Here is a 12255-nt window from a genome sequence, read left to right as displayed (position 1 = left end):
TTGCTTAGGCTTTATATTTAGTGCACATATTTAATTGAAGCTTGATTGATTTCAAGCATGTATAGGCCAATCCAGATTGCAAATGGCTGCATAGGCTATAGGAAGAGAGAGCAATAGCATTCTCGTTATACATGTGTTTTTAATGTGCACACACTTTCTATTTATATATTATTCACAATTCAAATAAGTGTATCCTAGGATATTGTCTTTAATTATATATTGAGCAACATAAATAAACAAGCTCCATGCCCATGCTTGTTGCTTGGTGTGTTTCACTAATCATGTCCCATAAGAATTATAATAAATTAATATGCACCTATTCTGCATTAGTGTTTCAAATATAGGGTGTTCAGTGAATCATTGGTTTGGTTGTAAGATCCATGTTAGGTTGCTTTACTTATGGTCATTATTTTCATTTGTATTAATTACATTACATAATCTCTGCCTGACATCAACAACAGGGTTTTAGATGTTTTAAATAATATCATTCCAGTGAGCTTTACATTTTCCTTAAAAAGGTATTATACACAAAAAAGAATTTTGTTGGACATGAAGCCATTTATTTACAAAAAATTACAACCTTCATAAATAGGTCAAAGATTAACATGACAGAGGAAATTGTTTTAACATTTTTTTTTGTATCTAATTAGGGATCAAAACCTGTGAAATAAATCCTCTCTGCCTCTTCCCTTTCCACTCTCTGTTAAACCTTATCCCATCTCTTCCTGCTCCTCTCATCTTCCTCCTCTTCCTGTCTCGCCATCTCCTCCCCTCCCCTCCTCCCCTCCACCCATTCTCCCCTCTCAGTGGGATCTCCCTGCTGGTGTTGAAGCAGCAGGGCATCACGTCTCTGCAGCTGCAGTCCCTGAGAGAGATCAGCGCTGGGAATGTCCACATCGCAGAGAACAGCCAGCTTTGCTACTACAGCACCGTCAACTGGACCAGGCTGTTCCGTGCTGAAAACCAGAAGGTTTTGATCCGAAACAACCAAAGCCCACAGAAGTGCTGTAAGTTCATACCGAAACCTTCCCAAACATCAAAGAAGTGAACCTGTAGCAAGGGGAGATTCATCAATTTGCTTTGTCTTCCTAAAACATATGATTTAACTGCAATGGTGATTCCGCACTGTCTGACGTACAAAGTAGTAGCATTTCTTTAACATGTTGTTCTATTATAACACACAGCCCACTCTTTCTAATTATTAACTCATCTCGTCCCATCCCTAAAAGACATGCAAAGCATCTGTGGTTATTAAAAACACCAACATGACATATCTCATAGTTTACTTTAATCTGGAGGGAAGCTTATATTTAATAATGCAAATGACTCCTGTATAAGACACGTTAGCCTGAGGCTGTAACTGTTGAATATATGTAGATGACAAACACAGGAATCATCACAGTACATTTAGGAAAACATACCTTTTGTTGTGCTCCCAGGATAAAAAAGCCACATTTCCAAGAATGGAGCCACTGTGACTTGTCTGACACATAATGTTGTTTACCAGCCCAGTTCGTTTTTTACCCAATGCTGCCTGAAATCTTCACTGATCTCAAATGTTATTTCACCATCCCATTTTTGTCCCTCTGAGTCTTACACTCTAAAACCCTAAAAAAGTTGATAAAATGTGAAATCCCTACTCTAATCTGTGATGTATTCTTTTTGTTCTAGTCTTGCTTTTAACATCAGTTGTGAAGCCGCAGGCACCATTGAGAACATTTTTGTGTTTTTTGTTTGACTGTTGTATTGCTTTCTGTTTGAGATGTATGCTTTAGCAGCGGAGTCAGACACTGATAGTTTGACAGAACTTGGGATTGTTAACCTGACTCAAATTCAACTTTAGACAACTCTGACCATTAGATCGATGCTCCAAATCAATGGTTTTAAAGGAAAGTAAAATCTCCCATTTATGCTAAGGCTCTTTGATATAATTTGTTCTGGTTGAGGAAATCATTGTTCTTTTTATAACTTCACTCTGCTCCTTCAGAATGCAGCATAGGCACTGAACATATAATAGCAGAAACTAACTTGTTATTTCTATTACTTTATGTCTGTCGGAAGAGTGGACACTATCTAACTCATTTCTAAAGACAACTCAATAACAAATATTACGCAATAGGAATAATTCCCAACAGAACCATTCAGAAAAGAAAAATAATTAGCTAAATACGTGTAGTTCTGAAAAAGAATGTGTTTCTAAAACTGGAAGATATTTCATTTTATCACTGCCACAAGTGGTAAGACATTATTCATTTATGTATAGTGTTCATTAATGAGCCAGTATTTGCATTATTGAGTTGGCCCCTTTTCGCGGTTCCCGTGGGCAGTTCCTCAGTGTTGGGCACACACTCTTTCTCTTCAGTGACTTTGAAGACTTGGGCGAGACTCAAGAGTCACACACTGCTCTCCTTGATATGGCTCTGCATGTGTGCATCTGTGTGTGTGTGTGTGTGTGTGTGTGTGTGTGTGTGTGTGTGTGTGTGTGTGTGTGTGTGTGTGTGTGTGTGTGTGTGTGTGTGTGTGTGTGTGTGTGTGTGTGTGTGTGTGTGTGTGTGTGTGTGTGTGTGTGTGTGTGTGTGTGTGTGTGTGTGTGTGTGTGTGTGTGTGTGTGTGTGTGTGTGTGTGTGTGTGTGTGTGTGTGTGTGTGTGTGTGTGTGTGTGTGTGTGTGTGTGTGTAAACTTGACTGAGCTTAGCAGGGGACTGGAAAAGGGCAGGTCTCACACCCTTATGGGGCAGAGACAGAGGAGAAGACTGCCTGTGGCCATTTATTCAGTGTATGTCGATGTGATGTAGAATTATTTAGGTAAATGGAGAGACCTGAAAACAGGGATAACAGTTGTACTTTCTATATGCTAATTCTATGTGCTATTGCGTTAAGAATAGTTTCATGTATTTCATATATAATCATACAAAAAGTTGCAATCATTAAGATGTCAGTCCGGTTTGATTTTGCACAACACCCTATTTGCAGCTGGTAAGAGAAAAATAAAATATTTCTACCTTTTTTGCACAAAGTTGAAATGTAAATTAAGTTTGAATATTTATACAAAAAACAAGTTACAATATTTCAGGAAAAGAATCCACCTGCTTCAGATTATCTGATGGACACATAATCCAGATTTAAATAAAATGGGTGTGCGTTGCAGTGCTAAGCACAACTTCTGAAAACTATTCTGATCAGGCATACATTTCTCCTTAAGGTGGCTTAATTAAACTTTGTACTTTTGATAAACTGCATAATGACACCCAGCAGTTGCATAGCCTCTTGACAGGCACATCCAAATAATGTTAGGCTTCCATATGCAGAACTACGCTACTTAATTTAATACAGCATGTTTCCAGCAATGTCACCATAGAGTCCAAGTTCAATACTGAAAATAAATAAATATTGCAATACTTCCATCAATGGGCCATAAACTCAATCACCCTTGTGAAAACTTATCTGACAATAGATAGTGACATCAGGATTACAAAACTGTTCACTTGGTGTGATAGCCTCATGCATCCAGCGAGAGGTCAACTGAAAAATAATCAGAGGTTGAAGAGGTTTCAACACTCTTCCAAAAGTTTCATCAGCTTGAGTTGATAGTTTAGATTAATTGATATTTGTTGTCAAATAAGTTAAATATTTTCTCACCCAACAAGACCAAACACGTCTGGCTGTAGACTTATAAACTAGAGTTGAGTAATTCTGCTGACAGCCTTGGATCTGAAAATTATTTTGATTCTGTTTTGACAGGGCGCTCTCCTTAAGTCTGCCTGCTTTAAATGAAAATCACCCTGTTTTTGAAATGATCTTCACTGATCATTTAGCATAATTTGCAACTTTAAAGGTCGGGGAAAGTGAACTAAAAAGTTTTGGGTGAAAAAATACTTTTTTTGTCAAGCTTAACGTTTTATCAGTAGAACCAATAGTGTTATTGAGTAAATGTATAGTTTGGACCCTGCAAATAAGACACTCACCTTGATTTGTATTGTCTCAAAGGATGCATACTACATATTCATAAAAAAGCCACATGGATGATTTGGTTTATCTGTGTTCAGACTTCTCTTAAGTTACATCTCCCTTCCTCTCCTTTATATACACATGTTTTGGGGTAGGACAAGTTACACCTTTGTCCTTAGTTGCTTCAAACTTAGCAGAGGTCTAATCACAACAAGTGGCATAATAGCATTTACTCTTATGTAGACCATTTCTCAGGAGGAGCGCTTTAAGCAAGCAGGACACAAAGTCCTCTTGAAGTAGATTGTAGCCATGGTTATTTTTATCAGCAACACCTGCGCTTTTACTACAGTGAGTATTCGGAATGTTTGTTGTAGAACAGGCCTATTGGAAGCAAACTGGTGCTCTATAAAACAAACGATCCTAGCTTGGAGCAAAACTGAGGTAAATGATCAGTGAGCATACTGCAGCTGATGAAAACCAATGTAGTTCACTTTCAAAATAAAAGGTGTGATCACATGAGCACATTTTGGCAACATGCTCTAGCAGGGATTGTATCCATTGCATCCCTTAGGTGAACGATTGTAATGGTCACTCCATACATTTCACTGTATGTATAAAATATCCTACTGCAAAAGCATTATCAAAATATCAAGTATACAGGAGGCGCAATCATGCAGTTTCGTAATTTTATGCAAAATGTAGTTGAAGAAACCTACCATTTTAGTGTATACCATGTAGTTCAAAACGCTCCCAACTGCATGTTGCATAGGATCAAGGATCATTTCCAAGGTAGCATACACTCTTTAGTGAGAGCGAGATACTTCATCATCATCATATCATGTTATCCAGTTGTCTCCCCTGAGACTTAAAGGCACCTGACAGCACAAGCCTCATGGGCTGTTGTTTTCCAACCATATCAGCAACATCTGAAGTTGGTATTCTTTTGATCTTGCAGCTGCTGTTTCCTATAAAAGCCATCCAACGCTTCCTCTTCCCTTGTCTATTCACTTTTTTACATCACCCATCTCCCCTTCTTTCTTCTGCTTGGTCAGTTTACCTAGAGTGCTGGAGGCTGAGGTGTTTTCTTGTTCTCTTGTTCAAGGCAACGCTTTCATCTTCTGCTCTCTAAGAAACACTTTTTTCTCCATGTCTCTGAATCTTTTTGTCTCCCTTTTTTTAATTATTCTAAACATGGATATTGCTGACTCTGAGGCATGGCCCCTTGCTCACATGTGTCCAGGACCTTGAAAACAGCTTTTTTTTAATCCATCTATTCAAAGATGAAGAGGAGAGGAGAGGAAAGGAGAAGAGAAGAGAGGATGTTTTTAAAAAATCCCGACAAGTGGGAAATAATGTGAGACGTAGATGGGATGGTAAAAGTTCTGAGTGTATGTGCAGTGCTGTCACCACGTTACTTGAACACTCATGTTGTCACTGTAATGCTCTCAGATGTAGCAACCTTTGTGGAAACGGAGCTGAACGAGAACGGGTGAGAGAGAGAAAGGGAGAGGCCTGTTGTAATGGAGTCTGTTGGAACTATATGAGAAACTGTGAGGCAGAAACAGCGAGAGCAGCATAGGATGTTCGCTGTGAGTGGGTACTTTTAATGCTTGTCTTTTTGAAAATCAAAAGTGTTGATTTTTGTAAAAACTTCACATGACTTTGCAACAAGTTATTTGTTTCTACTGTATATGTGGTGCTATGGATTTGGTTGTTGAAAGCAGATACTGATGTCATTGGACTAATCAAATAGAATTTCTAATATTCAATATATTCAAGCCTTTTGACAACAACAAAAAAGAGTAAGAGCTGTTAGGGCTGTTTTTTAAATTAAAGCCTTTAAATTAGGTTATAAATAGATTTTCAGCTTCCTTTCTATAAGTCCAAGTTAAATAAAAATGTCTGCATGGCAGCTGCAGGTGCTTGCTAGTTTCCAATAGTGCTTTGTCACTGTTAACTTAGCATTTTTATAATGAAGTGTACTTCATGGCTATCTGCCATATCTCACAGTCCTTCACACACACTATGCATAGGTTCAACACAGAATATACAGTTTGCTCACATTGGACAGCCATCAAAGTCCATAGACTGAACAGAGATCATTAATGTTTTAAAAAGTGTAACTGTTTTGGCGATCAAATGAGAGCATTTTGTTTCAGGAACTTGGTCTTCTTTAAGTTCATCCATGAGGGTAATTATTTGGGACAGCTGGATACATATCGTTTGACACTTTTTTATTCACTGCATAAAAAAAGCAGTGTCGCTGAGCCCTACACCTATTACACCGTCTTTCTGCAATTATCCCTGCCATTGTTAAGGAAAGTCGTACCCAGAAAAACACACCTTTTATAGACCACCGCAAATTAGGAGCTGCTCTCTAGAGGCAGAGATATTTAATGCGAAAATAAACCCTCGCAAATTGCATGCTTTATTTCATCTAGCCCTGTTCCTCTTCATAAATAATATGACTATTTTGGATGATTTTATATCTGGCTAATTGGAGCCAAATTGCGGTTTACTCTCTGCATCTGCACCGAGTCAGCAATGCACAACTGCTTCTACATGAATGTAATTTCTTTGTGTTTACACTGGTTTCTTTGTGCTTATGTGTGCATTGAGCAGCTAAGGAGCGCATGGTGTGTAACCCGCTGTGTTCTGACGCCGGCTGTTGGGGTCCTGGCCCAGATCAGTGCCTCGCCTGCAGATTCTTCAGCCGTGGACGAACCTGTGTGAAAAACTGCAACCTTTATGAAGGGTGAGTTACAGTGTGCATATACACGTACACCCCTTATTGTTATATTAAAGTGTATGTTCTTGTGTTTGTCCTCAAGTACAAGTAACATGTTAGGTTCACCCACACAAATACTTAATGCAACCTTCATCTTGTGTATTACGTCATCTTAGTGATACTCACAAAATAAAGCACACCACACTGCAAGCTTTCATTCTGCTTTTTCTGAAATTGTTCAAACTGAATTACAAAAGTTGTTCTTCTCTGTGGTGACAGAATTGCCAAGTTTGTCAGTGCACAGTCTGGTTTATTTCAGGTCTGTCTGACTACTGTGCAATTAAAAAAAAACGTCAGCTCACCTTGGATTGATACAAGCAGACGTACCTTTCAGTAAACACTTTTAGAGACTCAATATGAGTAGCTGTAATATCACTCCAACTCTCCACATAACACCATAGGTCAATTCAAAAATAAATAGCCTTATAGATCAACATGTCCACCGCCTTTCCTCACTGTCCCTCTGCAACACAATGTATTTTCAATTACAAACCTTGCAGTTGTTGCAAAAATAAAGTAAAGTGTCTTTTGCAACCAGTGAGTGATGGACGTGGTTGGAGCAAACTGTGTGTACTTCATCTCACCTAGAAAATGTAGCATTGTGTCACTGCCAAGAGGAAATCTAATCGACTTTTGCTGCAAGAAAACCCAATCAAACATGTACTTTTCAGCTCAGAAACTCACTGCGAGTCAAGAAAACATTTAGTTTAAGTGCTTTTTGGTTATAATCAGCACACTGAGGCAGGTGGGTCTTGGATTGAAGTGTTGTTGGTTCATTGTCTGTGATGGAGGAAGCAGTATACATTTGGCTTTTATCAAATTACCTTTCAGTGCACTAACAAATCTTTTATTTTTTCCTTGAATTAAGTAACCACATATATTAAGTGCTGATCACTTACCGTAATCCTCAGATGGGATCACTTAAAAGGCAGCTTTTTTGAATATCTAACAAAGGGCTTTACAATGGATAATCTTAAATATTAATTCTGAATTGTATGCTGATCTTTAACAGAAAAAGGTTCATGGCTCTGTGCTGCAAATGTTTTACAGTCAAATCAATTGAAATGTTGATCAAAAGTTTAAATGGTATCTGGCTTATACCTGGTGGAATTTTCCAATAATTCTGATTTGTTAAAAAAAAACCTGCTGCACTACATCAAAACTTAAATTCCGGTTCAAAAACACCCCGAGGCTCTTTGTTTCAGCTTTCAAATCCTGCAGTAATTTTTCTGTTTACCATGGATAATATTTAAGAGCCGCGGGGTGAAAAGAACAAATTAAAGAAGTGGTGGTGATTCTTGGTTTAAAAGGCACCCCTGTAGAGATTCAAAACAATAGGGGGCCCTTGACTATAAAAGGAACTTTATCTTGATGTAATCCTTTTCTAAAAGAAATGCAATGACTGGATCTGCTACCTGGAGAGTTTCATTAATAGCAGAATAGTCCCTGCAGAACTGCTGGAACTAGATGTTTTTAAGTCTGTATTTGATCAAATGCTAATGGTGGCCACAGTGGAGAGGAATGAGGAGGACCAAAAGGGGCTGTTAGGGCAGGGGGGCTAGGCGTGTCACTGCGTGTCACAGTCACTGCTTGCGCACGGGGCCACGCCCTGCCTACCTGTCCACCTGCACGTCAGCACCCCCCACACCGCCAGAGTAACCGATACAACCTGTACCTCATCTGTCCAATATAAAGCTTCACTGAATGAAAACATTATCACATGTGTGTCATAAGTCAAGCTTTCAACTCAAGTCATATTTCATTGCTGTGTGTGCCTTATTTTTAGTCAAAATCTATCGCTGGTTTAATCAAAATGTTATGTTGCCCAATAGTTCAAGTTCACCTTTATTCCCATGAGGATTGGTTTGGCAGTAAAAGTGTGGCAAATGATTAGCAAGGAGAATAAAGGTACTTGAGTTTAATTATTGTCGAGTACTAAGAACAAAAGGAAGCCCCTTTATTCATTTAGCGAATTAAAGGTTAATATTGTCCTAATTCAACCTTAGTGGTTTATTTAAAATGTTTTTGCACAACATTTTCAGCGAGCAAAAAAGCATCAAGGAGCTTGCATTGCCTTAGACCTCAAACAATATGGATTTTACTGTTCAAAATGCCAGACATATGGTTTTTCTTAGTTTGTGTGAACAAAGCCATTTGAAATGCAATGTTGTTTTTTTGTATGAAATCCATAAAATGCTATATTATTAAAGGTATGGTAGGTAAGAATGGAGAAACCAGCTCGAGTGTGCTAGAATTTGAAATTACGCAGCCGAAGAAAATCTGCCCCTTCCTTCAGACTTCCTTACAGAGCCCCTCCTCCAACACACACAAATGTGCACATGACCAATGAGGGCACGATATAAGTTTGTGCGCAGATGGAAGTCTGACAGGCAGGTAGGCCATCCAGTTATTTTAGCCGGGCCAGCTAAAATGATTGGTCGTGCTTTTTACAGCACCACGGCTTCCACAGATGAAATGTTTTAATGTATTTATTGTCAAAGCATTAAATATATTGATTGCTATCGGGATGTTAAGAAGATTCCATGGAATATAACAAAAAGTGTTTCTGAAGTGAATTACCTACCCCACCTTTAACTACAAATGTGATGCTGTATTTGTGTGCCTTAACAGAAGCAGAAAAGCAGAAGACAGGAGAAAATCATGGAATAGCGTATGAGTATTAAGTGTCAGTGATAACATCCAGCTACACTGCAGCCTTTATTATTTCAACCGGCACAGACCCAGACAAAGGCTCACCTCTCCGGCCTCCTGGAAGGTTTTATGAAGGTCACATGAAGCATAATTAATACTAATTTGTTTTAGATCCCACTGCACCAATGGCAAAAAAATGGAACACTCTGTTTTCCGTCATTGACCATAAAATAAGTACCCAAACGTCATTCTCCTTGTCCTGTTGCCATCTCAGCCACACTGTGGTCAGATTTAATGACTTTTGGAGCAGACTCTGGTGTTTTACTATTATAATGGGATTTCATAAATTGAATAACAAGCCACTTAATTTAATTGATTTTTGAAAGCCCTTACATGTACTGCACCTTTCAACTGCATTGACCCCCAGCCTGATGGTATCACTGTTACAGTTAGCTAATTAGCTACAATGCTGGATGCATCAGGGATGTATGTGTGTGCATCTGAGTGTGCGAGACTGGCTTTAATGACCAAATTTGCTAACCTTTAATTATAAGGTAAACATTGTGAGATATGATGCTCACACAACAGATGGAAACAGACACGTCTAATCATTTTTGAATAATTCTTCTTTCCCTCTCAATCCATCCATCCGTCTTCTTTGCTCTGGAAATGACATCCTGAACTTCATTTAGTTCTTATTTATTTTCAAAGAAAGCTCTTAAAAGAGAGCACTCTGGGAAATAAAAAAATGTACTGACATTGATTTGTTCTGTCTTTTGCAGAAGTTGTCCAGGAGGCGATTCCACTAAATTTGCAGACTATACAATACAAATATTGTGATTCAGTCAAAATATAACAAAATGTAGGCCTACTTGTTTTTCGTTCTGCGCTGCATTGCATTTAGATTATTTTCAACCACCCTTCACTTTTACTGTAGTATATTCTACTATATCTTCTGAGGACACAAAGCCTTGTTATTGTTCTATTTCACAAATCATTTATTGTCCCTCCCCTGTATCACTCTATTTCTCACCCTCCTAATCCCTCCCTCCTTACCTGTCTTCCTGTCTCTCAGGGATATCCGAGAGTATGCCAATGGGTCAGTGTGTGTGGAGTGTGACGCCCAGTGTGAGCAAGCTGACGATGACTCTTTGACCTGCAACGGTCCGGTAAGTTTGCTCCTTTAGACCCTAAAAGTAAGGCAGATACCGACACAGTATTGTATCTCATGTGTGACCGTAGTTGTTGGAGCAGTTGGTTTGGGTTTGTTTTTATCTGTTAATCAAAGATAAATCATGGAACTATTCCTTTTTTTAAAGATAACCTGCAGTCTCATCTTTGTCAAAAATAAAAGCCATGAGACAACTTAAATATAAGTTATAATGTGACAGCAAAAAGTAAATACGAGGTTAACATTTTTGTCAGACAAGATGGCTATGTATATCCTGTATTTTTCTAAATGTCAACGCATGCCATAAAAAGAGCAAAACCATCAATACATTGAACTAACTAAAAGCCGAATCAGCGGAATGGGCTAAACTGTTGTTTTCAGTGTTGATCCTCTAAATGAAAACCATTCAAGGCCAGAGCAGTGCTTCACTCACCACAAAGCAAATGACTTGGCACTGCAGACATTCCCTGTGGTCATCTGAGACTATGATTAATTATTGTATTAGCAGTCAAACTGTGCCTTTCAGCTGTGCTATTGATTATGTCTCATGTTCCGTGTCAAAGGTAAAACTGATTGTTTAAGCTAAGATCAGCATTATTTTGCGGGAATTAATTAAAACATCAACACGTGTGACTCTATATACATCTGTTTTTATTTTAAAGTTAAATATCAAAAAGGTATTCATGAACAGTCGTTCTTTTTTTTATTCCAAAAGGATGTTTTTTTTTCCCTTACACTTTTTGCACTTCAAAAGCTCTTAGAATATACTGCATGCTCTTTGAAAGATTGTTTGGGCGCAGCTGTACATAAGAAAAATTCCAGAGCGGAGAAAAAAAAAATCCCTGACCTTCATCTCTGTCTGCATCTCCTGCACACTACACCCACAGCCACACGAGCCCCCTGACCCCGCGCTTTCTCTTAAAATCGCATCTTTCTGTTTGATAGAGGGATGATTTGCGACAGATGCAAGCCAGAAGGCCGATGTTTTGTCTTCTGTGTCCCATCACACTCTGTCAGATAGTTCAATGAATGCCTAATGCAGTTTAGAAGTTGGTTGATTTCCAAAACAACTTGTGTGTGTGTGAATGAGTGTGAAAACAGAGGAGGCAAAAGCCAAATTAAATTGTGTGTGCCCGTTGTTGATGTTAGAGGGGATTGATGTTGTGATTATCTATTGCTTATCATTTTATTGATCTATTCATCCACCATCTTTGTTTGTGACTTAAAGAGTGTAAGAGTCACGTTTCTGAATCGGACACTCTGAGTGGATGCAGTCACAGCCAATCGGAGTCTGATTCAGAGGGTTGCCTGTCAGTTCCGTTGCCTGTCAGTTCCGTTGCTATGGTTCCGTTGTTAAGTGTACTGAAACAAGAGCCGGTATAATTCCAAAACAATATAAAAATTGGAATACGTTATTTTAGTGTCTTAAAGGTAGACTGAGGTATGAAGGGTTAACGTTACATCTTAGGATAATTTTTAGTCATGTTCTGTATACATACTAACATATAAGGGTATAATTAGTGTGGTTACTCCGTGTTTACTAGCTATAACATTAACGTTACATCACTCTTTTTCACTTCTTACTCAGTCAGCCAGACTGCAGATATCACCATTAGATTCACAAACATCATCCATTTCTTCACTGCTGGAGATGACATTGTTGTCAGCTGCTGATACTGCTGCTGTTGCAGCTTGTG

At 38.6% G+C, this 12255-nt stretch overlaps 1 protein-coding gene across 1 annotated transcript in view; it reads left to right on the top strand.

Moving 5' to 3' along the window:
• The window catches only part of erbb4b (erb-b2 receptor tyrosine kinase 4b), a 309188-nt gene that overhangs the window by 206772 nt on the left and 90161 nt on the right, over window positions 1-12255 (top strand). The window contains exons 4-6 of the mRNA XM_079665758.1: window positions 808-1007; window positions 6570-6702; window positions 10463-10556. Coding sequence (XP_079521884.1) covers window positions 808-1007; window positions 6570-6702; window positions 10463-10556 — 427 coding nt within the window. The remainder of the gene's footprint in view (window positions 1-807; window positions 1008-6569; window positions 6703-10462; window positions 10557-12255) is intronic.

The sequence above is a fragment of the Notothenia rossii genome (assembly GCF_949606895.1).
Source record: "Notothenia rossii genome assembly, chromosome: 2".
NCBI lineage: Eukaryota > Metazoa > Chordata > Actinopteri > Perciformes > Nototheniidae > Notothenia > Notothenia rossii.
Note: the sequence above shows the minus strand (reverse complement) of the source record. Positions and strands in the feature narration are given on the sequence as shown.